General features: G+C 44.6%; 2 protein-coding genes across 2 annotated transcripts in view; one reads left to right on the plus strand and one right to left on the minus strand.

The window, feature by feature from the left end:
* Window positions 1-8742: 8742 nt before the first annotated feature.
* mrrf (mitochondrial ribosome recycling factor) lies at window positions 8743-20649 on the minus strand. The gene is made up of 7 exons (XM_029628542.1): window positions 20565-20649; window positions 16256-16441; window positions 15826-15981; window positions 13481-13599; window positions 10716-10807; window positions 9578-9737; window positions 8743-9396 (listed from the first exon to the last, which is right to left on the minus strand). The coding sequence occupies exons 2-7, from the start codon at window positions 16437-16439 to the stop codon at window positions 9319-9321; spliced, it is 789 nt and encodes a 262-aa protein (XP_029484402.1). The 5' UTR covers window positions 16440-16441; window positions 20565-20649; the 3' UTR covers window positions 8743-9318.
* Window positions 20650-20707: 58 nt separating this feature from the next.
* LOC135563834 (uncharacterized) overlaps window positions 20708-27346 on the plus strand; it is a 31428-nt gene continuing 24789 nt past the window's right edge. The window contains 2 exon segments of the mRNA XM_065007561.1: window positions 20708-20899; window positions 21311-21706. Of these exon segments, the coding sequence (XP_064863633.1) occupies window positions 21318-21706 (389 nt within the window). The 5' untranslated portion in view covers window positions 20708-20899; window positions 21311-21317.

Genomic DNA, 27346 nt, shown 5'->3' on the forward strand with positions numbered 1-27346 from the left:
GGCTAAATGAAGAATTACACAATTGTTTCTAGTCCTCCCTGACTCTTATGACAAACTCTATCTTAACTTCAGATTGGTCATTTGAGAACTCAACGGATGACATGAGTTCCATTACATTATAGACAGACCATCTCTGGCGTAAGGAGGGCTGTAAACATAGAAAAGGATATTGAGAATGAGTTGTCTTCTCAAAATCCTTCTCAGAAGTTTTCATCTTGTACGTCTTCTAGCTCCAACACGCGTTTAGTAGAATTTATTCACTCAAGATGGTATTTTCCTCTCATGAAGTGCTCTGCGTTTTTGGTTGGTTGCTTTTTTTAACGGCACCATTTGTCTATATTCTAATCTTGACTGTAGCAGCACTCAGAGAGACTGGGTCTGGAGATAATGAGGTTGAGGGAGGGGTTCTCTGTGATTCAGAACAGAACAAAGACTTTCATCACTGATGATTCTAGAACACTGTGAGAGTGTTCCATTAAAGAGAGAGAAACCTCTCAATACAACTGAAGGAGCACAGAGCTGAGCTCCCCAAGTAGCATAAAGACTCTATAGTCCACTGGGCCTATTCAGTCACAGACGGGCAGATAACACTAATTCCTTAACTTAAATAACAATAGCGTAACCACAGGAGTTATAGCAGCAGTTATAGCAGCAGATATATATATATCTTACTGGACTCAATGATTACAAAACAGAATGGTGTTTTTGGAACAAGATACATGGGAACACATATTGTATCCCCCTCTGAGTGTTTGTGGCAACCAGATAGTTAGTTTATGTGCTGTCACAAGGTGGTGCCCTCTCATCTCCTTGTAAACACATTTACAATGATGCTGAGAGGATGTGGACTCATGGTTACTATGGAAACCAACCATGCCTTAATAAACTACAGGTGAGAGGGTGATAGAAAAAAAAGTGTGTTCACAATGGATATAAAATCAATTCCCGATCTGAAGCATGTAGTCTGTAGCCTAGCCTACATCCAGTTTGACACTGGCAGGTTCCATGGCAAGTGGATACCTGGGTAAATTCCACCTGCACAGGTGAGAGAGGGAGGGGGAGTTAGAGAGAGCGAGACTGTGTAACAGAGGAATCCCAGTCTCAGACTTTTTACCTGCAACGTATCTTTAATCAGATCTGAAATAAGCCAACAGAAAACATTTCTGTTAGACACCAATCGGAGCAGAACATATGTTCTGCAGATTTCTGCTTTCTGGTCTTTCCTGTTTGCTGATTGACTTTTCGCATGTGACCTATGAAGAAATTACATGCTCCAGAACATTAATCCGCTAGCCTGTGCCACAAATACTTCTATAGCAGCCTGAGCCTAGATATTCAGATGGGCTGTGTCCCAAATGGCACCATATTCCCTTCATAGTGTACTACATTTAACTAGTGTCCATTAGGTGCCATTTGGGATGGGCCCCAAGGCTTCTGAGATCCTCCAGTCCTAAAAATAAAACAATTCTACATCCTCTGGAACTGGAACTCCTCACCAACTGTCTGATCTCCTCCTCCCACAAAATGACAGTTAAACCCATCAAATAGGACTTCTTCCTATACCCTAGGCCCTACTTCCTCCAACAACATCAACCATGTGTCTCAAATGGCACTGGGCAGGCACCATATTCCCTATTCTCTGTGGTCAAAAGTAGTGCACTAGGAAAACTATTTGGTCATTAATATTACAAAGGAAAGGGGCGGAAAGCATCAGGAACCAATTATTCAATAACGCTTTCCCCTCCTCTTGCCCTATTGGCGATGTCCCAAATCCTTATATGTTGCACTACTTTTGACCAGAGCCCTTTGCACTATATAGGGAATAGGATGTCATTTGGGACTTTTGACCAGAGTCCTTTGCACTATATAGGGAATAGGGCGTCATTTGGGACACAACCCTTGTATTCTAAATGAGAGGGATAGAGAGCAGGTAGATCTGTGTCGGGGTACGGCTCGGCGTCTCACCAGTTGCCATGGCCTTGAGTCAAGACTAGGGGTCCAGTATCACTACGCCACCATCAGTCAAACCTGGGTTCAAATACTATTCCAAAAGATTTAAAATACTTTATCTGTGCTTGATTGAGCTTGCCTGTTGCAATGGAACCAGAAGAAAAGTCCAACCCACAAACCCTGTTGCATCTGACTGTCACCCAAGGCAGGTTAAAGCGATCGCTCAAAGTATTTGACAGATTTAAAACACTATTTGAACCCAGGTCTGATCACTCCACCACCACCAACCAACTCACTGAGGTAATTGAGATCAGATGGGCTGTTGAGGCGAGGCAGGGTGTAGAGGCAACCTGGGCAAGGCAGAGTAACCTGGAAGCATTTATTTTATGGGAAAGATGTTTAGTTAAGTGCAGTGCTGCGACCTAATGAGTCTGGGCCTGCCCGGGCCGACCGGCTGTGATGAATATGATTGGTGAAAGATCTCAACGCTGGTTCCTGAGTCCTTCCTTCCTGCCGGATCAGGTTTCAGATTAACCAACTTCCTGTTTTATCTGTGGCCTTTGGAAAGCAAATGATCACTTCTTTTTTTATAAGGGAATTACAATGTATTAGTCTAGTTCAGGATATCTCAGAGGATGTCTCAGGATCGGTTAGAGTTTGAGCGACCTAAGGATTGGAGTCAAGTGGTGGACTGTGTGCTGAGGCATCTTTTAAGGGACTTTTGGGATGGGTTAGGAGGTAGTTTTGATTCACTTGATCTTTTAGGAGGTTAAAAAAACAGTCTTGGAGTAAAGATGCTGGGGTGTCTGTTAGAGATGGGAAGACTAGAGTCAACATACACAGACACTAGCAATGTGTCCAATAAACTGTTGTAGCACAAGTTAGTGTTGTAATTAACAGGTATCACCTGTTTGCAAGTTGGCCTTCAAAATTTCATCACAGTCCGGAAGAACGGCAAGTACATTCTCAATCATAAAATAGGCTGTTGAATCAACTGACATGTTGAAGCTTTAAGAGCACTAACGGCCACGACAGGCCTCGCACATGTCTTTATGTACATAGAGACAAGGCCACGAGTGAGAGGTCATTCACAAGGTCACAAAAGTCAAGAAGATGGTCAATGCAATAATATGTCTTGCAGCAACATCAACTATCAACATGTTTTGCTCTCTCAAACTGGTGAAGCCTTGCTATGTATGGGTGGGCTGTAACATTATAAACTATATACAGTGGGGCAAAAAAGTCTTTAGTCAGCCACCAATTGTGCAAGTTCTCCCACTTAAAAAGATGAGAGAGGCCTGTAATTTTCATCATAGGTACACTTCAAATATGACAGACAAAATGAGGGAAAAAAATCCAGAAAATCACATTGTAGGATTTTTAATGAATTTATTTGCAAATTATGGTGGAAAATAAGTATTTGGTCACCTACAAGCAAGCAAGATTTCTGGCTCTCACAGACCTGTAACTTCTTCTTTAAGAGGTTCCTCTGTCCTCCACTCGTTACCTGTGATGAAAATTACAGGCCTCTCTCATCTTTTTAAGTGTGAGAACTTGCACAATTTGTGGCTGACTAAATACTTTTTTGCTCCTCTGTACCATACATACTGTAACAAAAGGGTGTTTGTGAGAGTGGGGGACTGAACTGAACACCTCCATACATTTTCAAATATAGCCTTAGCCATTTACTTATGAATGTCTGTGCTGTAGTAGGGGTCATATTAGCATAGGAACACAGAACATTGTCATTTATGATACCCCAGCCCCATCACACCCTCGCCGTGCTGAGATCCTTGATTACAGTGTTCCCAGGGGATGAGGTCAACTCCTCAGAGATAGGAACCATTGAGGGTACCAATCACTTAAGATAAAAAAAAATGGGGGGGGGGGGAGAAATCACGGCGGACATAAAGCTAAATATATAATTCCTCTTGTGCCGGTAATCACGACGTCCAGACGATTTGGAATGAAAAAGCATCGCTCTGTTAGAAGGGGATCGGTCTTTCCTTACTGCGACGGGTGCACGGGCAGCCGAGCCCGTGGCGAGACGTGCATGGACGCGCCCAGGGACCCCCCCAAACGAGCGCACGTTCCACCTGTGACACTGAAATGGCTTAAAGGCCACAAGGCCAGGTCAACACAGTCATCACAGGCCACAATGCCAAGTCAACACAGTCATCACAGGCCAGGTCAACACAGGCCACAAGGCCAGGTCAACACAGTTATCACAGGCGATAAGGCCAGGTCAACACAGTTATCACAGGCCACAAGGCCAGGTCAACAGTTATCACAGGCCACAAGGCCAGGTCAACAGTTATCACAGGCAATAAGGCCAGGTCAACAGTTATCACAGGCCACAAGGCCAGGTCAACACAGTTATCACAGGCCACAAGGCCAGGGTAACACAGTTATCACAGGTGATAAGGCCAGGTCAACACAGTTATCACAGGCCACAAGGCCAGGTCAACAGTTATCACAGGTGATAAGGCCAGGTCAACACAGTTATCACAGGCCACAATACCAGGTCAACAGTTATCACAGGCGATAAGGCCAGGTCAACACAGTTATCACAGGCCACAAGGCCAGGTCAACAGTTATCACAGGCGATAAGGCCAGGTCAACACAGTTATCACAGGCCACAAGGCCAGGTCAACAGTTATCACAGGCCACAAGGCCAGGTCAACACAGTTATCACAGGCCACAAGGCCAGGTCAACACAGTTATCACAGGCCACAAGGCCAGATCAATATAGAGGAAATGAAGCAGTTTTCTTCCCCAGTATTAGTTACCTGATGATTAAGATGCCCCACCTCCTGCTAATGGTGTTTCATATACGCAATAACAATTTCCATACTATAATAAATATTTCTGAGTGGGTGGAAAGGCTTATAAGGCCTAGATTAGACCCAGTAGAGCATCATATAGGCTCAACACCCTCTGCATTAATGTATATCAGTCATCCTACATACTCATTTGACCCTATGACCCCAAAGTCACACATTCCAGTCTTCAGGTAGTCCTCACATGACATTCCATTAGCCCTGAACCGTATGCATAGCATGCCATCAAGATTGTAGCCTATCACAGTAGACCTACAAAGGCACTCTTTCTTATCTGAAAACAGACTTAATTGTACCGAACAAAAATATAAAAACACAACATGCAACAACTTCAATGATTTTACAGAGTTTCAGTTCATATAAGGAAATCAGTATATTGAAATAAATGAATGAGGTCTATGGCCTAAATCTATGGATTTCACAAGAGTGGACAGGAGAGCAGCCATTGGTGGGCCTGGGATTCATATTTGGCCCACCCAACCAGAATGAGTTTTTCCACACAAAAGGCCTTTATTACAGACAGAAATACTCCTCAGTTTCATCAGCTGTCCGGGTGACCTGGGCTGGGAGGTCCTGGGCTGGCGTGGTCACAAGTGGTCTGCGGTTGTGAGGCCGGCTGGACGTACCTCCAAATTCTCTAAAACAAAGTTAGAGGCGGAATATGGTAGAGAATTGAACATTCCATTCTCTGGCAGCAACTCTGGTGGACATTACTGCAGTCAGCTGTGGCATTGTGTTACAGTGCCTTGCGAAAGTATTCGGCCCCCTTGAACTTTGCGACCTTTTGCCACATTTCAGGCTTCAAACATAAAGATATAAAACTGTTTTTTTTGGTGAAGAATCAACAACAAGTGGGACACAATCATGAAGTGGAACGACATTTATTGGATATTTCAAACTTTTTTAACAAATCAAAAACTGAAAAATTGGGCGTGCAAAATTATTCAGCCCCTTTACTTTCAGTGCAGCAAACTCTCTCCAGTAGTTCAGTGAGGATCTCTGAATGATCCAATGTTGACCTAAATGACTAATGATGATAAATACAATCCACCTGTGTGTAATCAAGTCTCCGTATAAATGCACCTGCACTGTGATAGTCTCAGAGGTCCGTTAAAAGCGCAGAGAGCATCATGAAGAACAAGGAACACACCAGGCAGGTCCGAGATACTGTTGTGAAGAAGTTTAAAGCCGGATTTGGATACAAAAAGATTTCCCAAGCTTTAAACATCCCAAGGAGCACTGTGCAAGCGATAATATTGAAATGGAAGGAGTATCAGACCACTGCAAATCTACCAAGACCTGGCCGTCCCTCTAAACTTTCAGCTCATACAAGGAGAAGACTGATCAGAGATGCAGCCAAGAGGCCCATGATCACTCTGGATGAACTGCAGAGATCTACAGCTGAGGTGGGACACTCTGTCCATAGGACAACAATCAGTCGTATATTGCACAAATCTGGCCTTTATGGAAGAGTGGCAAGAAGAAAGCCATTTCTTAAAGATATCCATAAAAAAGTGTTGTTTAAAGTTTGCCACAAGCCACCTGGGAGACACACCAAACATGTGGAAGAAGGTGCTCTGGTCAGATGAAACCAAAATTGAACTTTTTGGCAACAATGCAAAACGTTATGTTTGGCGTAAAAGCAACACAGCTCATCACCCTGAACACACCATCCCCACTGTCAAACATGGTGGTGGCAGCATCATGGTTTGGGCCTGCTTTTCTTCAGCAGGGACAGGGAAGATGGTTAAAATTGATGGGAAGATGGATGGAGCCAAATACAGGACCATTCTGGAAGAAAACCTGATGGAGTCTGCAAAAGACCTGAGACTGGGACGGAGATTTGTCCTCCAACAAGACAATGATCCAAAACATAAAGCAAAATATACAATGGAATGGTTCAAAAATAAACATATCCAGGTGTTAGAATGGCCAAGTCAAAGTCCAGACCTGAATCCAATCGAGAATCTGTGGAAAGAACTGAAAACTGCTGTTCACAAATGCTCTCCATCCAACCTCACTGAGCTCGAGCTGTTTTGCAAGGAGGAATGGGAAAAAATGTCAGTCTTTCGATGTGCAAAACTGATAGAGACATACCCCAAGCGACTTACAGCTGTAATCGCAGCAAAAGGTGGAGCTACAAAGTATTAACTTAAGGGGGCTGAATAATTTTGCACGCCCAATTTTTCAGTTTTTGATTTGTTAAAAAAGTTTGAAATATCCAATAAATGTCGTTCCACTTCATGATTGTGTCCCACTTGTTGTTGATTCTTCACAAAAAAATACAGTTTTATATCTTTATGTTTGAAGCCTGAAATGTGGCAAAAGGTTGCAAAGTTCAAGGGGGCCGAATACTTTCGCAAGGCACTGTATGTGACAAAAATGCACATTTTAATGGCCTTTGCCCCAGCACAAGGTGCACCTTTGTAATGATCATGCAGTTTAATTAACTTGTTGATATGTCACACTTGTCAGGTGGATGGATTATCTTGGCAAAGGGGAAATGCTCACTAAACAGGGATGTAAACATATTTGTAAACAATATGAGAGAAATAAGCTTTTTGTGAGTATGGAACATTTCTGGTGATCTTTAAAATCAGCTAATGAAACAGGGGACCAACACTTTACATGTTGCGTTTATATTTTTGTTCAGTATATTTCAAACATCACAAAATATGAATTACAGATCAGAAACTGTACAGAGCCTATTATTTTTAGTCTGTGCCTATCCCTCCAATTTAGCCCCCCTCTCTCCTAACACCTCAAATCTTTCTGAACATCAAATCCATGATAATGTACAGTCTGATTTACACATGCAGTGAATCTTCCCCTATGACACAAACTGCCGGGCTGAAAGTCATCCCATCACACCAGAGGTGTATTCTACATCATCACTGATTGGATTCTTGATGAGATTGTCGGGTGGCTCGTACACTTCACAGGGTGCGGACGCGATAGGCATATGGGACACATTTCCATGGCCGCTGAAGTGCTTCACTGCCCTCTCTCTCGCTCTCTCTCGTTACCACCATTCAGGAACATGTGTTGGGTGTGTAATCAGAGCGGCACTGGCAGGGAGGTTTGATCGCCTGCACAACCCCTCTGCCAGGCGTTAGTGAAGTATACTCACCAAACCTAACCGATATATCAATGTTACACCATTGTCACAAGCATCTCACAAGACTCCAAAACTGTATAATTCAAACTTGCAAAATCTGCATGTAAAGTACGAGGACAAGGCCCCTGCGAGATACTTACAGTTCCTTGCTTCAACTGAAATAATATGTAACATCAGGGACTACAGCCAGGTAGTTACAGTAAGTCTCCTTACTTTAACCTCCCAGCCAGATGTTGGTGTCCAAAGGGAGTGCACTAACACTGTCAATTCAAAAGTTTACTGAGCCAATTAGACTTGTGCCGCTGGTAAAAATGTACAAGAAAATCAATTTCCTCTCTCCTCACCGTCCCTCTATTCCATGGCAGCAGTAGTAAAACAGAGCGAGGCTGCGAGCGGAAGACCAGAAATTCAGTTGATAAATGTCAAATGAAATTAAAGTATTCAGCTGAAAGCAATTTCCAGAGCTGCGTTCGGGGCCAGGGATTTGAGTCTTTCACTCCTCCATCGATCATGTTCTGGGCCAAGGTACACAATGCCCCCAAATTACTGACATATGGACCCAGACTCACAAGAAACACTGCCAGGTCCCTCATCTGTGCACTCCTCTAAACTGTTGTTTATCCAATGACCATCTGTGTGTGTGTGTGTGTAGCATCTCAGGGTAGGGCCACGCAAACCACCATATTAAGACCCTGCCTAATAGATGAATGGTGTGATACATTATAATTTAGTACAGAGGAAGAAAGTAGACCATTACCACTCACTAATCTAACATCTAACTCACATCAAAGGTAAAGAAGAAAAAACAGAACAGAGATGACATACAAAGCAGTGTTTCAGTTAATGGCACCCATACAGAATGGTAGTAGCCACTTTATTGTGTTGTCATTGGTAGCTGTAGGATTCATCCTGGACAAACTGACAGAACGAATCAGTGAGTTTGGTGTGGCGCTACAAGGGTTGCAGTCACTATGTCGAGAAGCTGCTTCCAAGTGGAAGGAAACAAATGTCATGTGTAAAATGGCTGAACTATCCCTTTAAGGGTGAATCTGAAACAAATGCTGGCACCACGTACATATCTCTTCTTCCTGTCCTCTGGGAGATCGTCTCTGTCTCAGAGATGCTTCCTACATAAACACAGCTCTCTGTAGCATCAGTTTGATTAGGAGGCTCCCAGAAGCCATTAAAAGTCCATTTCTCCCCTCTGTGTTTGTTTGAAGAGGAGAGTGAGTGAGGAACCCAGCAGCTGCTGTTGTGCGATGCCAACTTCTGGAACACACAAACAAGCCCCCAACGAGCGCCAAACAAACCTCCAACTAGTGTCCAGTATCGTGTGCAGTCATATATGCAGGAGGAACCGTTGCAAACGTGACAGTATCAAAAATAAAGGTGTGGTGCTGTTAGTCGTCATCACCCCAGCAGCTCTTTCGTCTTGGTAGTCAACTGCTTGTCTACATCTGCTGCAAAGCTGTCCGCCATCTGCCCAACCTGAGAGGTGGAGAACAGACACATTCTTATTAGACAACTATTACTATTATAGAAATACTGTAAAACGATTCGGGGTGCCACAAAAAAACAGTAAGGATTCATCTGAACGTTTGTAGCCTTCTGACTATTATAACCATTGTATTTCTGTCCTCCGATAGGACAGGTTGAGGTATCTCAGTACCTGTTTCTCCACCAATCGGATGGTGTCCTCGGAGACGGTGTCCTTGGCCTTCTTCACCTGAGTGATAGCGTTGGACCTCACCCTCCTCAGTGACTCCTTGGCCTTGTTACCGAACTGCTTCGCTAGCTTAGCCAGGTTCTCCCTGTGTTCCCGCGTCACCCTGCATGGATACATTAGCACACAGTGTTACGAGCGATAAACACACACACAGTCGCACGCACAAAGCATGAAAACACACACACACACAAAGCATGAATACACACACACACACTGTTTAATATTCTCTCTATGGGAGAAAGTAGGCACAAATCATATTAATGCCCAAAGCATTAAATTCCTTAAAACAATACCTGGCTAAATGACTGGCTCTCTTAATGCCACAACGTATTATGGTCACAGAACAGTCAACAACTTTGTTTTGCTGGTGTAACAGCTAACACTTTATTTTCTGTAATTGGTATTTTTGCCTGGGACTATTTGCAAACAATCCAAGAGTGGTATCTATTTACTGCAAACAATAATGTGTAATTACTGATTCTGGGCCAATCAAGACGCTCGCTCTCTTTGGAAATGCAAATGTTGTTGCGTGCTGAGACTGATTGCAGAGGAAGAAGGCGTCCGTCTGTCCGTCCCCCTATCCTGCGCTGCCAGACAAGCACCTGCTGCTGAGCGTACTTATTAATCACACAGCCTGCATCCCTAATGTATTCACTACAGGGTCAAAAGCAGTGCACTACATAGGGAGTAGTGTGCCATTTGTGACGTAGCCACATGTTTTTGTGGTTAAGCGAGTGACGGCTGCACATCAAGCTATTTGATTTGGCAGGGAGCAGAATTGGTCAGAGAACTGAAGACTTCTGACCACGGTTGGTGTTGTAGAACTGTTCCAGTTGGGTGACAGTCAGATAAATGTGTCAGAAACTCCTGGAAACCACAGACAGATCCATGCATTTCTTTACAAGGAGATGGATGGTCAGGGAAGGGACTGACAAGATAATTCATTACTGGAAAGAGAAAAAGTAGGAGGATAAAATATAAAGACATGGAGAGAAATGGTAAAACAGAGAGAGTGATGAAATTGAGAGGAAAAAGAGAGCGAGAGTAGAGACAGTGTTCTGGCCCAGCCTGGTTGACTCACTTGGGAATGGCCACCCTGATTATGGTTCCATCCACCTCAGGGTTGAGTTTCATGCTGCTCTCTCGTAGGGCGCGGGTGGCAGCAGCCACGGCCTGAGGACACAAACACACATTCGACCTGAACCTAATGACTGCCAGGTGGGACTGGGGCAGGAGTACTCTCACTGCAGACACAGGCGGTCCTTGGTCATGCTGGCTTTGATCCATGGCGAGCTGGGTGAACTGTGTAGAATCTCTGGTAGAGGGGGTTGGGGGGGGCTAGGGTGTGTGTGTGTGTGTGTGTGGGGGGAGTACATGCAGTGTGGAAGTGCTGCGGGATGCTGTCAGAGCGGGGTCTCCCGGGAACAGGGGGGGGGTATCTGGCCTGGTACTCACTATGCACTGGAAAAGGAGATTCTGAGTAGTTTCTTTCCACTATAGAATATATTCTATACAGCACAACAGTCTGGTGCACAACAGTCTGGTAGACAACCGTCATTATCTAGGAGATGAATGTTAGAACTAACGGTGGTTGAACTCCAATAGACAATTAATGAAAAGGCTGTAATCTGGATATATGATTTGTCTGTGGTGGTGGGAGAGGTGCCCGAGGGAGAGCGTCAGAAACAGGGAAGACAGAAAGGAGAGGTGCCCGAGGGAGAGCGTCAGAAACAGAGAAGACAGAAAGGAGAGGTGCCCGAGGGAGAGCGTCAGAAACAGGGAAGACAGAAAGGAGAGGTGCCCGAGGGAGAGCGTCAGAAACAGGGAAGACAGAAAGGAGAGGTGCCCGAGGGAGAGCGTCAGAAACAGGGAAGACAGAAAGGAGAGGTGCCCGAGGGAGAGTGTTGAACGGTGTTTCCTCCGACACATTGGTGCGGCTGGCTTCCAGGTAAAGTGGTCGGGTCTAGGCGGGTCATGTTCCGCAGGCCTCTCCAGAGCCCGTTGGGGAGTTGCAGTGATGGGACAAGATCGTGATCACGAAATTGGGGAGAAAAAGGGGGTTAAAAATTAATTATTAAATAAACAGCTTCTCCCATTCTCTGGTTCTCTCCTATTCTCTAGTTACTCCAGAGAGCCATCCCATACCTATGTTTGATTGTTCTCAGTACTGAATTCATCATTACTTCCTACAGCTCTAGCCATTAGGGAAAAGTGGGGGAATGCTGTGCTCTGTTCTGGCCAGCTCTGTAAACACCAGGCATGTTCTGGTTAATATGTTCAATTGTGGAATTACACTGAAGTTTGTGAATAAACACAGCCAGTTCAAAGCCACAGTCCAACCGAGAGGAATGAACAGAGCCAAAGTAAACAGCTGGTTAATGATGTTGAGGATCCCACACAGACCTTTTACATCCATTTGTTCCTTCAGATCCAAGTGGTTTAATTCATGCTGCCATCACCACTGCACAAAAGCCACTGGGGGTTTGCAGTAACACTGAACTGCAGTACTGAATGGCTGGAAAACAATGGCCTCTCGTTAGGATCATGGGTAATTGATGTGAATAATTATAATCCTATTTGCTCTGGGTGCTGTGCAGTCACCCCTGTGTTGCATTAGCAGGGCTGTTAAGACTATTAGGTAATGGGAGTGCTTTTGTCACTTCTAGGTTAGACTACTGCAATGCTCTACTTTCCGGCTAAAGCACTAAATAAACTTCAGTTAGTGCTAAACATGGCTGCTATAATCCTGACTAGAACCCAAAAATGTGATCATATTACTCCAGTGCTAGCCTCTCTACACTGGCTTGTTAAGGCCAGGGCTGATTTCAAGGTTTTACTGCTAACCTACAAAGCATTACATGGGCCTGCTCCTACCCATCTTACCAATTTGGTCCTGCCGTTCACACCCTTTGTTCATGCCAAGGGGGAGATCTTCTGCCTCATCTTAGGATGGTAAGTTGGTGGTTGAAGATATCCCTCTAGTGGTGTGGGGGCTGTGCTTTGGCAAAGTGGGTGGGGTTATATCCTGCCTGTTTGGCCCCATTCGGGGGTAACGTTGGACGGGGCCACAGTGTCTCCCGACCCCTCCCGTCAGCCTCCAGTATTTATGCTGCAGTAGTTTGTGTCGGGGGGGGGGGGTCTCTGATAATGACAATATGTTTATCCGCATGAGTTTATCCGTATGAATATTCACAAAAACAAATCTGCAAATCTAAAAGCTGTGATCTCTCATGAATAATGTATTAGTACACCTACGGTGACAAGAGTACTACGTTCCAGGTTCAGCTGCTCTGCAGTACTAAATGGATCTGAGCCAAGGCCAAACAGCATCAACCTCCCTTTAAAACTGATCCCAGAATTAGACAGGGACAACCCTCATTAACAACATAGGATGCTGGAGGGAGAAAAGACCAGGGGAAGGAGAAACCCAGGGAGGAGAGGGAAAGAGTTGTTCCCTTTCAGTGTGTCTGTGAGAAAGAGAGAATCTATTGGAGCAGTTAGCTCTCCTCCTTCCCAGAGGGCAAAGCACGGTCACTTCCTGCTGATGACAGCTGACCACAGAGTCTTGGCATTTGTTTCAATCTTATCCCAGAACAAAGAGCTTCCCTGAACCATCGATCACTAACCGACTCAAGTTTCAGAGAAGGAGAAAGGAGTAAGAGAGAGATCGATGGAGGTTGTGTGTCGACACTTAACACTGCTCAACCTTCCATGCACTGGATGAGACAAGAGTAGGAGATTTCAGTCCAGGTTTCTAAAATGACATGCCAATTTCAAAATGTGTTGCCATCAGCCCAGAGTGTGGTTCATACAGTGTGTGTCTGTACTGTGCATTTGTGAGCTCACCTCTGGGAAACCAGTCATGTTGACCACGATGAGCTGAGGGGACTTCACGGAGATCTGACCCAGCTGGTTCAGTGGGAACTTGCCGTCTGCCGTGGACACCACGATGTGATCCAGAGCTCCTGAAAACCCAAAAGGACCAGGGCCCATATTCATACAGCAGGTCAGAGTAGGAGTGCAGATCTAGGATCAGGTCCCCACTGTCCATGTCATGTTACTCCTCTGAGATGCTTTATGAACAGAATATAAAAACAATAAACGTCATTCTTGAGTCCCAGCATAAAACAAGACATGACCAAGACAACTAAACCGTTGTATGATCACTATGAAGCCTCAGACTGTTGGCAGAGAGTGGGATGCAGGTTTGGTTTCAGCTGGGGTGCAAGAGGTACCCCCCAACCCTCATCTCCTCTCTCGGTCACCCCCTAACAGTGCAGACTGCAGAACCAAAGCTTCAACATGGATCTCCTCTTCTCATCTGGCTTACCTCAGACGCTGCCGTTTCCTCCCTCGCCGTCCTCTGGCTTACATCACCAACTCTATCCCTCGCTAGTGGAGAAGTGTGGAGGGTGGGGTGGACCATAGAGTAATCTACCTTTTTTAGCCTGCGTTACTCGAGCCCTAACCTCGTCCCCAGGCTAACTGCTAGAGCCGGCTGGTCGACCAGAGACGACCTGGCTGCCTGCACATCTGCTAGCGCTTCCAGAGGGCACACAGGCATTTCCTAAACGGCATGAGGAGGGATGAGGATCGACTGGAAAGCCATTAGCCAAATGGACTCTTCCTGGGCAGGGCACAGGCAGTTGACCCAACATGGCCGAAGGTAGACTACTAGTCAACAATACAGGCCTTCGCCAAAAAAAAAAAAACATTTACCATGGGTTTTGTTCAGTAGGGCACACTGTAGAAAAACATTTTGCAACAGAATACAAAAATGTATCCTTACAGGACATATTCAGGTAAGAGCTACCTCCCCTTTCCTCTCTCTAGTTCTCGACCCGACCCGGGGTTCCTCGTGATAAAGTCCCATCAGACAGCAGACTTCCAGGTGGATCCTGTGTGACTTTACACTGGCGATGTTTAGTGGGTGGGTGCCCTGGGGTACCTTATGATCGTGAGGATGACATTAACTAGTTGTTTTGAACTATGGAAGCTAATGCTCTGACCCATCTCTGGGAGACAGACTGGGGTTGTAAATATGTGTGTTTGGGTTGAGGATGTCTGGCATCCAGACCTGATACATATATGGGTTGAGAAAATGCTCTTGTTTCAGTATATTCATCTGAGGCAGTATACACCGAGCTGTTCAGGGAGGACTGGATAGCCTGACGTTAGTCCAACGTTCCCATGGACAAGAGAGGTTAGTCTTCTAGCAGAGGAACTGAGAGGAACAGGCTGTAATACCTCCACGCTGGCTGAGAGTACCCAGATGCCTGGTTCACCATATTAACATGTCCTATACAACAGCCCTTCCTTCAGCTAAGCTGACTTTACTTACAACAAAACACACCACATAATGAGGCCCAGATGAGACTATCGAACACACACAAGAACAAAATTATGTCATGATTCCCCCCATTCAAGAATCTTTCCAGTCAGAATTTCTGTCAGCTCTAAATCCTGCCGCTTCCACAGATTACTGTGCATCTGGACCGAGGGGCAAATAGGTGGAGGAGGGGGGAAGAGGGGGAGGATGAGGAATAGAAGGAGAATGTAAGGAGAGAGGGATGGAGAAGGAAGAGGGGAGGGGTATTTAATCTGTGTATAAATCCTGGTATTACAGCTTCCTCCCCCTGGGGCCCTCCCTTCAGCTCCCCTCTCAGGGTTGGTCTGCCACGAGGGGAGAGGGGGAGGCTTTGAACTGGATGTAGTTCAGGAAACAGGGGTCAAGGTAAAGGGCAGGGATCACTCTTCCCCCCCTCAGGCCATTTGTCAGGGAGAAAGTAAACAGATGGAGATGCACTTTTTCCTCATCTTTTAACCAACAATCAATAGTGAAAACCAACAGTTGACTTTGGTCTTTTAAAGCTTACAAAGAAGGGCAACACTTAACGTCAGGCCTTCAGAGCTTTGCATCCCGCATTGAAACATCAGACAGTGGTACTGACAGAACCGAAAGGTTTCCTCTACTGACAGAACCGAAAGGTTTCCTCTACTGACAGAACCGAAAGGTTTCCTCTACTGACAGAACCGAAAGGTTTCCTCTACTGACAGAACCGAAAGGTTTCCTCTACATAATCTCAGCACCTAGAACCGAGTGCACTGGCCAGATAATCAACAGTCGGTCATGAGAGACTATCCTCTCCATGGAAATAGCCCCTACCTTACAGTCCACGGCCCCTACGCACCTGGAGAGGTTCTGATGCTCAGGTTGCGGCTGAAGTCGTCCTTCAGGGTGGTGAGGACGGCGGCCATATCCTCCTTCGTTTCCTCCAGACTGATGATATCCTCCACCAGCGAGGAATTGATGTTCACTTTGGAAGCCTGGCCCTTTGCTGTCTTCGCTGAGGGAAAAAATAAAAGCAGGCAGTTTTCAGAAAGACTTCAAAAGGGGAAAAACAGAAGGGGAGGATGGAGGGGAGGGCTGGTATTCTTGTCTATCACTGTTATTACAAATAAAAGCAAGGCACAGTGAAGTGGGGTTTTCAACCTCCTGAATGTTCTGACCACTTCAGTAGGTCTTGATCCCTACCACTATATTTCCTTTGATGGTAACACTACTAGCTAAATCCTTCAGCTAAAATAAAAAGCTACTGAGGCAAGCGGCCCCCCACTCACCTTTACTCTTCTTGGTGGCGTAGAAGCGTACGCAGGAGGCAGCAGGGGGGACCATGTTTTGATGAAAGATATTTGGGAGCGGCAGTTGGACCCTGGAGATGACTACCAGCTGAGGAGACCTCACCATGGGGACGAGGGATCGGCACAAAGCCGGCCGCATTAGGCCCAGCAGACTCAGTGTCATAGCTGTCAGACAGTGACAAGGAGAAATAAAGAAGAAACAAAGATGAATGGACAAGACATGATTACTGTCTGATGACAAAACACGACTGTCCAGCTAATAAAAACACTAAAGCTCTGAAGTGATCATATATCAGTTTGTAGATCTGGTTACAATTCTCTTTTCATCAGTACTGTACCACGCATGCCCAGTAGTAGCATCTGTAATACTTACCAGAAGGTGTCTGTCTATCTACATACTGTATGCTACTGCTTCAATTACAACAGTATGAGTCATAACTAGGGTTGCACATTTTGGGGAATATTCAGAGGTGGAAACTGTCTGTGGGAATTAACGGAAATATATGCAAATTAATATTAATACCATTTAAAATGTAGATGTTTCTTGCATTGGCTAAATGTACCATATCACATGGAGACAGAAACATAAACCTTTTACCTTATAAGTAGACAATCCCAAATTATTAAATCATTCCAATAGAAATAAAAATGTAGTAACAAACTGAACTTTAATTAAATGAGTTGACTCTTCACATGGGACGGCAGGTAGAGCGTTGGACTAGTAACCGAAAGGTTGCAGGATCGAATCCCCGAGCTGACAAGGTAAAAATCTGCCTTTCTGCCCCTGAACAAGGTAGTTAACCCACTGTTCCTAGGCCGTCATTGAAAATAAAAATGTGTTCTTAACTGACTTGCCTAGTTAAATAAAAAGGTCAAATAAACATGGGATGATTTCACTGAACTAAAGAGAATATGGAATGATCCCTCGCATCTCCCAAAAATGTTTTCAACATCAGAAATGAGAGTCTAGAAACTAAGGCTTTGGTTGTCTTCCTCTCAGGCTTCCATGTCTTCTCCCTGGACCTCAATGTTCACCTCTTGGACAGCAGACTGAGGTCTCATCTTCACTGTCACTTTCCAACTTTATTTTAAATGTTTCTAACATTCCCTATGGAAAAATTAATTGTGGAAAAATTTATTAGAACCATTTCCCTGTTTGACCTCTAGGTTGTATGGGTATGACACCTCCACTGTAGGGCTCTAAACAGTCAAATCAATCTGTTACGAATTTCCTCCCAGGGACTCTTAAGGGCTATTTATACCCTACGGAGACAGACCCTACGGAGCGTAGCGTCGCAATGTCATTTTTCATCACAAAAGGGGCGGCCCCCAAGTACAGCACTCCAACCATCTACATACTGCCGTGCCATATTAAAAGTGCAACAAGCTGTGTAATGGGGGCAGTGTTGTGTAGGCAATGAAGCTCACTTGGTTCCTTGATTTGATCTATAGGCTATGCATCAAAGTAACCCATTTTGCAGGTTTCCACACAAACCTTAAGCACACACTCTCATTCTAACAGCCCTCTCTCTGGGACACAAACTCTGCAACTTTTCTAACTCCTGCAGTAGGCTCCCCTCCTCCGCTGGAGCTTAGCAGGCTAGTAGGCTATGGGTAGTAAATTGGCCCTTCACGCCTCTGGCCATAGCCATCGATTGGTCGCTAGGGGTCAGGGGCCTTATCACACAGAGGGGTCAGCCAATCATAGGCATGCATCTTGGGTCCCAGATCCCCAACTCCTGTCTCCTTTTTATTTATTTATTTATTTTATTTCACCTTTATTTAACCAGGTAGGCTAGTTGAGAACAAGTTCTCATTTACAACTGCAAACTGGCCAAGAATAAAGCAAAGCAGCTCAAGACATAACACAGAGTTACACATGGAATAAACAAACATACAGTCAATAACACATTTGGAAAAGTATATATATACAGTGTGCAATTGAGGTAAAATAAGGGAGCTAAGGCAATAAATAAGCCATGGCGGTGAAGTAATTACAATATAGAAATTAACATTGAAGTGATAGATGTGTAGAAGATGAATGTGCAAGTAGATACTGGGGTGCAAAGGAGCAAGATAAATAAATAAATACAGTATGGGGAGGAGGTAGTTGGATGGGCTATTTACAGATGGGCTATGTACAGGTGCAGTGATCTGTGAGCTGCCCTGATTCTTAAAGATAGTGAGGGAGATATGAATCTCCAGCTTCAGTGATTTTTGCAGTTCGTTCCAGTCATTGGCAGCAGAGAATTGTTAAGAAAGGCAGCCAAAGGAGGAATTGGCTTTGGGGGTGACTAGTGAGAAATACCTGCTGGAGAGCATGCTACAGGTGAGTGCTGCTATGGTGACCAGTGAGCTGAGGTAAGGCGGTGCTTTACTTAGCAGAGACTTGTAGATGACCTGGAGCCAGTGGGTTTGGTGACGAGTATGAAGCAAGAGCCAGCCAACGAGAGCATACAGGTCGCAATGGTGGGTAGTATATGGGGCTTTGGTGACAAAACGGATGGCACTGTGATAGACTGCATCCAATTTGCTGAGTAGAGCGTTTGAGGCTATTTTGTAAATGACATCGCCGAAGTCGACGATCAGCATGGTCAGTCCTTCAAGCAGTCAGAGAGCGCAGCAAACTCATCTCTCTGGACTTGTGGGATGTGTGAATAAATAAATCCTTGTGTGTAACTTTGAGGTTGCCTTATTCCCCTCTGATGGGGGGGTGTGTGCTAGTCAGTGGGTCACAGATCAGCCCAAACATAGAGTCACCATCTTTCATAACAACAAAAAACATATAGTTCTGAAAATGGCTCTTTCAAATCTTTAACACACTTCACAACATTTCCCCCCAGGGACATTTTTCCTGAGGCAGGGGATCTCCATTCCAGGGTGCAGAACAGAAGAGCCCAGCAGCCACCCACCAAAACTCCCTCAAACTCTACTCATCCATGAGGGTCTTTCTGAACCGTGCCTTTCATTGGCAACGGGTGTGAACAACCAGCCGTGTATCATACCCTGGATGACTTCCTCCATTGTGTGTGATGAACACACCGTTAAGAGAAATGGGGCACTACACTATCACGCAGGTGGATACACACTGTCAACGTCACCCTCGTAAATCACCTCAACAGAATGTTTGTGTCCCATTTCCTACATAGGACTCTGGTTAAAAGTAGTGCACTATATAAGGAATAGGGTGCCATTTGGGACACGCCCTGCATCTGGGTGAGGGGCTTGGCTTCTAGTCATAATACCACCTTGCTTTGTGTGTGTATAGAGACTGAACATTAAGCAGGCAGGGGGATCCAGCACAGCCTCACCTGAAACATCGGTGTTGAGTACAGTCTGTAGCTCTTTACTCTATCAATACTAGAAGGCAGAGGCCATACACATGGTTTATTCTCTAAACAAACCCAGGTTGGCTGCGATTGTATCACTCCCTTCACAAAGCCAGCAGCCGGCCGCCTCCCTGAAAAACACGGCTAGTAGTAACGCTACAGGAAGATATCGTTTTTTTTAAAGCATGACTCTTTTGTGTCTCCACTGAGCGTCAGTGTTTATCATAGATATAACCATTGGCTGTGCCTCTGAGTCCAGTGGAAGGGATAGCGGGGGGATGATGGTTGTCTTTACACGTGAAGTGAGGCAGAAAAACTGTAGCACAGGTGTTCAGTGAGATATTGTATCTCTTTGATATTTCATAAACGGCAAGGGGCCAGCTGGCATGCCCACATTGCATGACACCTCTGAATAATTCAGGTTTATGTTGTTTTAACAGTTTAATACTGATTGTAAAATTGATGCCCTGTTACACTGGACTGAAGACTTTAAATTCAGAACAACAACAAAGAACATAAATGCAGTCAGAATACTTCCCTTTAATTAAAGGGCACGCCATCGTTCTACTCGCCTAAGGGCACTATTTGGTTACCTTATTATTTAACCTTAATCTGACTAGGCAAGTCAGTTAATGAAGAACAAATAATGATTTACAATGACGGCCTACTTCAGTTGGCTATATATCAATAATATCACTCATGCATGTTACACAATGTTAAACAAAAGCAAGCTAGCTAATATGATAGCAATGCCTCCATAGTCTTTGATGATATTTAACTAAAGCTAGCTAGCTAAACGGTGGTGGCATTTAGCTATAGAAAGGTCGTTGCGTACGCAGTCGAACTAAAACATAAATAATGGATCGATGCAGGAGAATATTTGGGATTGGAACATGTTTACATTGTAACTACTAGCTATATCAAGAACAATTGGCCTACATTTTAAAGTAGTTACTTACTTATATCTTGTCAAATGTGTCTACTTGCACATGGCTGTGACGAGCATAGGAAAAAGTTGAACCTGACGCTTGTGTTCGTCGTCATCATACATTAAATGCTATGTGTAGACTGTCATTAATTTGTGTGCTCTCAATGGGGTGAGGTTGTGCACAACGTCATTAAATGGCGCCTTTGTTTTGCAATCTCGCGGCTAGCAGCTAGCTCACCGGAGTACTGTGTACCGAAGTATTTTAACGAAATTATAGATGTCTATTGACGTACTATATGTACAGTAATCACCAGACGAGGAGTAGTTGAACTGTTCGCTGTCAGGCGAATGTTTCTACCGAATAGGGTAAGTTAAACGTCTGATACAAACACGTTAGCTCTATGGCAAAGGCTCATGGCAAATCCATATTGTTTACATTTACATTTACATTTAAGTCATTTAGCTATTGTAAAGCGAGCATAAACATCATACAAACAACTGTATTTTATAGTTTATCTTTAGTCATCTAGTTCTATCCCTTGCCAATAATAGTTAGCTGAATTGCTAACGTCAACTAGCTTGCTAGCGAATGTTTCTGGCTAAACAATGCAGTGACAAGTAGGTTATGATAGCAATAATGTATAACTTGTGGTTAGGCTACTTGATAGCTGTTTTTATTTTAATAGGGATTTATCAGTATTTATTCTTGTTTTGGGTCACATTATTTTGTCAAAAGCTTTGTGAGTGTATTACTAAAATGTGTCCTCCCTCTCTTAGGAGACCCATGGAGTCTGCAGTGGAGAGTTCCCCCATTGTTACAGAAAACAAAGGCATCACACTGCCTGAAGTGGAGAGTGCGTCCATTGTTTCAGAAAGAGAGAAACCTATTCTCTCTGCAGTAGAGACAGTGGAGAGTCCCTCAACCATTTCAGAAAACAAGGAACTCACACCTTCAGCAGTGAAGGACAAGGATGTCTCCATAGTTTCAGAATGCAAGAAAACTACCCCTTGTGCAGTGGAGACTAACGACAATGAGGATATCACCATTGTTTCAGAAAGCAAGAAACCCACGAAAGCACCGTCAGCAGTGGAGAATGCCTCTATCATTTCAGAAAGTTCGTCACATGAGGGCCATCGCCTGTGGATCGGTAACATCGATCCCAAAATCACAGAGTGAGTGAATCCCTGTGGCCCATGAATCCTGGGCTCACTCTCAATTAGTCTTTCTAATTGTCATTTACATCATTGTCCTTGCATTCTATCTCCTCACATCCTTGTACAATGCATTTTTGAAAAGGTGAGGAGAGAGGATGTGAAGAATCAAGAAAAGATTGATTGAGACGGAGCACGTCTTGCTTCTTACTCCTCCCAGCCCAGTGGAGTGGCCGCTGTGACTAGCCTGTATGATTGATTAGCTATGTGTCTGTGAGGGCTGGAGAATGAGCAGATGACGTTGGGCGTGTGAAAGAGAGGCACTCGGGCATGGCGACCTGTTCTGCTGAGGGGCTGCCATCATTTTTCACTCATCTGGCCTGTTTACTCTGTCAACCTGTAGCTCGCTGGCTGCTCCCTTTTGTTCAGGAGCAGGGTAGAGGAGGTGTGTGGAGGGGCAGCACAAGGTGGGATTGGCTGGTGGGCTCCTGGAAAATGTACAGCTTCCTTGGGCTGGTGTCTAGACAGGCGTTTCCTTCCAAACTACCTTCTGTTTTTCTTTAAATAACCTGGTGTACCTCCCCAATGGCAACCTATTCCCATAGTGCTCTAGACAAAAGTAGTGCACTGGATTGGGAATAGGGTACCATTTGAGATGCATGCTGCCTGGTAGAAGAAAAACAACAGAATATGCCCACAGGCTGTTGATTGGTAAGATTCATTAGTTCACATGCACCCAGTGTTTGTTGTAGCAAGACCCACTTCAGGGCTCTCCCTCAGAAAATTAGCATACAGGCATATGTCCATCCGTCTGTCTGTCTGGAGCCCAAATACGTGGGTAATTGAGATGTGAGTTAAAAAGCTGTGCTGTAATTTCTTATTTTTTCCCCTAATGTATATTCTCTGTCAGAGATTGATTGTGGTGGTGATAAGGAGATGGGCAGGGGCTTAGTCTGCCTCCCAGATATGTGGTGGGCCCTGGTTAAATATAGGGTGCCATTTGGGACAAAGACTCAGAGCCATTGATCACTCATTTCTCTAAGGAAAGTCCAAACTGGAAGATTCCCCCAGGGCTTCTGGAGCTACAGTAGCACTAAGAAACCTGGCAGGAAATGTTAACTCTTTTAAACCACCACATGGTTCCTACAACTGCTGCTAAACTATGTTCTCTCTCTCTGTTTCTCTCTCTCTCTCTCTCTGTTTCTCTCTCTCTACCTCTGTTTCTCTCTCTACCTCTGTTTCTCTCTCTCTCTCTGTTTCTCTCTCTCTCTCTGTTTCTCTCTCTACCTCTGTTTCTCTCTCTTACCTCTCTGTTTCTCTCTCTTACCTCTCTGTTTCTCTCTCTACCTTTCTGTTTCTCTCTCTCTCCCTGTTTCTCTCTCTACCGCTCTGTTTCTCTCTCTTACCGCTCTGTTTCTCTCTCTACCTCTCTGTTTCTCTCTCTACCTCTCTGTTTCTCTCTCTACCTCTGTTTCTCTCTCTACCTCTGTTTCTCTCTCTACCTCTGTTTCTCTCTCTCTCTCTCTCTGTTTCTCTCTCTTACCTCTCTGTTTCTCCCTCTTACCTCTCTGTTTCTCTCTCTTACCTCTCTGTTTCTCTCTCTTACCTCTCTGTTTCTCTCTCTTACCTCTCTGTTTCTCTCTCTCTCTCTGTTTCTCTCTTTACCTCTGTTTCTCTCTTTATGCAAAAATATATTTATTGTCTCTTGTTATTTTCCATGCGAATGAATCCAGGTCTTAATGATGTCAAACCCTCAGCACCATCACCATTCATGCTCCCAAGCCCTCCAGATCTCTGAAATGATCGAGTCTCGGACACAATGCTGAGAGATTGCTAAATTTCCCCTTTTCTCCTTGTTTTTGGAGAAACTAAGAGTGGTGGAAAAGCTCAGTTGGGAGATCATCTTAGTTTTACTAGTATCATTCCCAGGTCACAGTCTGCATTCTGTCCACACCTTTGAATGACATGGGCTGCATTTCATCCAGGTGTGCTACCTCCCGCTATCTCAGGGAGGTGCATCACAATAGCATACAGGGCACTACAGTGTGACCATTTTACTCGCATATGTGTCTAACTGTTTTGCTGTGCGACCTGGAATTATAATTTAGTAGCACCAGTGCGCCTAGAAAAAAATTGCCCCGATGATAATGGTTGCAATGATTACTTCACTGTACTGCAGCCCCTGAGTGCCATGGAGAATACACTGAGCGCAGATTCATGACTGTTTCACCATTACTATAAAGAAAACGGCTTATTACCTGCTCCTAAATATCTTTGTGCTTCTACATTTTTCAACTTTAAGGAAAATTACACCCAAAATCTATGTTATATTTTTTTAATTTGTCCATTGTTGACATAGTTTGTTCTATTCTATCCTCCCTAAGTTTGTTCTATTCACTGCTTTAGCACACTCTGCCAACCCAGATGTTCTAGCTGTGTCTGAATCCTGGTTTAGGAAGACCACCAAAAATTCTGAAATTTTAATTCCAAACTACAACATTTTCAGACAAGATAGAACTGCCAAAGGGGGCGGTGTTGCAATCTACTGCAAAGATAGCCTGCAGAGTTCTGTCCTACTATCCAGGTCTGTACCCAAACAATTTGAACTTCTACTTTTAAAAATCCACCTCTCTAAAAACAAGTCTCTCACCGTTGCCGCCTGCTATAGACCACCCTCTGCCCCCAGCTGTGCTCTGGACACCATATGTGAACTGATTGCCCCCCATCTATCTTCAGAGCTCGTGCTGCTAGGCGACCTAAACTGGAACATGCTTAACACCCCAGCCATCCTACAATCTAAACTTGATGCCCTCAATCTCACACAAATTATCAATGAACCTACCAGGTACCTCCCCAAAGCCTTAAACACGGGCACCCTCATAGATATCATCCTAACCAACTTCCCCTCTAAATACACCTCTGCTGTCTTCAACCAAGATCTCAGCGATCACTGCCTCATTGCCTGCATCCGTAATGGGTCAGCGGTCAAACGACCTCCACTCATCACTGTAAAACGCTCCCTGAAACACTTCACTTCACTTTCTAATCGACCTGGCCGGGGTATCCTGGAAGGATATTGATCTCATCCCGTCAGTAGAGGATGCCTGGATATTTTTTTTAAATGCCTTCCTAACCATCTTAAATAAACATGCCCCATTCAAGAAATTTAGAACCAGGAACAGATATAGCCCTTGGTTCTCCCCAGACCTGACTGCCATTAACCAACACAAAAACATCCTATGGCGTTCTGCATTAGCATCGAACCGCCCCCGTGATATGCAGCTGTTCAGGGAAGCTAGAAACCATTATACACAGGCAGTTAGAAAAGCCAAGGCTAGCTTTTTCAAGCAGAAATTTGCTTCCTGCAACACTAACTCAAAAAAGTTCTGGGACACTGTAACGTCCATGGAGAATAAGAACACCTCCTCCCAGCTGCCCACTGCACTGAAGATAGGAAACACTGTCACCACTGATAAATCCAACATAATTGAGAATTTCAATAAGCATTTTTCTATGGCTGGCCATGCTTTCCACCTGGCTACTCCTACCCCGGTCAACAGCACTGCACCCCCAACAGCAACTCGCCCAAGCCTTCCCCATTTCTCCTTCTCCCAAATCCGTTCAGCTGATGTTCTGAAAGAGCTGCAAAATCTGTACCCCTACAAATCAGCCGGGCTAGACAATCTGGACCCTTTCTTTCTAAAATTATCTGCCGAAATTGTTGCCACCCCTATTACTAGCCTGTTCAACCTCTCTTTCGTGTCGTCTGAGATTCCCAAAGATTGGAAAGCAGCTGCGGTCATCCCCCTCTTCAAAGGGGGGGACACTCTTGACCCAAACTGCTACAGACCTATATCTATCCTACCATGCCTTTCTAAGGTCTTCAAAAGCCTAGTCAACAAACAGATTACCGACCATTTCGAATCTCACCATACCTTCTCTGCTATGCAATCTGGTTTCAGAGCTGGTCATGGGTGCACCTCAGCCACGCTCAAGGTCCTAAACGATATCTTAACCGCCATCGATAAGAAACATTACTGTGCAGCCGTATTCATTGATCTGGCCAAGGCTTTCGACTCTGTCAATCACCACATCCTCATCGGCAGACTCGACAGCCTTGGTTTCTCAAATGATTGCCTCGCCTGGTTCACCAACTACTTCTCTGATAGAGTTCAGTGTGTCAAATCGGAGGGTCTGCTCTCCGGACCTCTGGCAGTCTCTATGGGGGTGCCACAGGGTTCAATTCTTGGACCGACTCTCTTCTCTGTATACATCAATGAGGTCGCTCTTGCTGCTGGTGAGTCTCTGATCCACCTCTACGCAGAAGACACCATTCTGTATACTTCTGGCCCTTCTTTGGACACTGTGTTAACAACCCTCCAGGCAAGCTTCAATGCCATACAACTCTCCTTCCGTGGCCTCCAATTGCTCTTAAGTACAAGTAAAACTAAATGCATGCTCTTCAACCGATCGCTACCTGCACCTACCCGCCTGTCCAACATCACTAATCTGGACGGCTCTGACTTAGAATACGTGGACAACTACAAATACTTAGGTGTCTGGTTAGACTGTAAACTCTCCTTCCAGACCCATATCAAACATCTCCAATCCAAAGTTAAATCTAGAATTGGCTTCCTATTTCGCAACAAAGCATCCTTCACTCATGCTGCCAAACATACCCTTGTAAAACTGACCATCCTACCAATCCTCGAGTTTGGCGATGTCATTTACAAAATAGCCTCCAATACCCTACTCAACAAATTGGATGCAGTCTATCACAGTGCATTCCGTTTTGTCACCAAAGCCCCATATACTACCCACCATTGCGACCTGTACGCTCTCGTTGGCTGGCCCTCGCTTCATACTCGTCGCCAAACCCACTGGCTCCATGTCATCTACAAGACCCTGCTAGGTAAAGTCCCCCTTATCTCAGCTCGCTGGTCACCATAGCATCTCCCACCTGTAGCACACGCTCCAGCAGGTATATCTCTCTAGTCACCCCCAAAACCAATTCTTTCTTTGGCCGCCTCTCCTTCCAGTTCTCTGCTGCCAATGACTGGAACGAACTACAAAAATCTCTGAAACTGGAAACACTTATCTCCCTCACTAGCTTTAAGCACCAACTGTCAGAGCAGCTCACAGATTACTGCACCTGTACATAGCCCACCTATAATTTAGCCCAAACAACTACCTCTTTCCCAACTGTATTTAATTTATTTATTTATTTTGCTCCTTTGCACCCCATTATTTTTATTTCTACTTTGCACATTCTTCCATTGCAAAACTACCATTCCAGTGTTTTACTTGCTATATTGTATTTACTTTGCCACCATGGCCTTTTTTGCCTTTACCTCCCTTCTCACCTCATTTGCTCACATTGTATATAGACTTGTTTATACTGTATTATTGACTGTATGTTTGTTTTACTCCATGTGTAACTCTGTGTCGTTGTATCTGTCGAACTGCTTGGCTTTATCTTGGCCAGGTCGCAATTGTAAATGAGAACTTGTTCTCTTGCCTACCTGGTTAAATAAAGGTAAAATAAAAATAAATAAAATAGTCCCAAAATGTTTTGCTTGTCAACAATCACATTTTCAAAATATGTAACCTTCAAAAATGATCCCAGTATGATGCATAATACATCATACAGGGATGATTTCT

Source organism: Oncorhynchus nerka, linkage group LG22, assembly GCF_034236695.1.
Source record: "Oncorhynchus nerka isolate Pitt River linkage group LG22, Oner_Uvic_2.0, whole genome shotgun sequence".
Taxonomy (NCBI): Eukaryota; Metazoa; Chordata; class Actinopteri; order Salmoniformes; family Salmonidae; genus Oncorhynchus; species Oncorhynchus nerka.

Excerpts from the sequence above, each read along its gene's own strand:
- mrrf (XM_029628542.1), bottom strand. The coding sequence starts at position 16,439 with ATGACACTGAGTCTGCTGGGCCTAATGCGGCCGGCTTTGTGCCGATCC. Across the intron at positions 15,982-16,255 it reads CGCCACCAAGAAGAGTAAAG|CGAAGACAGCAAAGGGCCAG; the intron begins GTGAGTGGGGGG and ends TTTTTCCCTCAG. Across the intron at positions 10,808-13,480 it reads ACATGACTGGTTTCCCAGAG|GCCGTGGCTGCTGCCACCCG; the intron begins GTGAGCTCACAA and ends TTGTGTCCTCAG.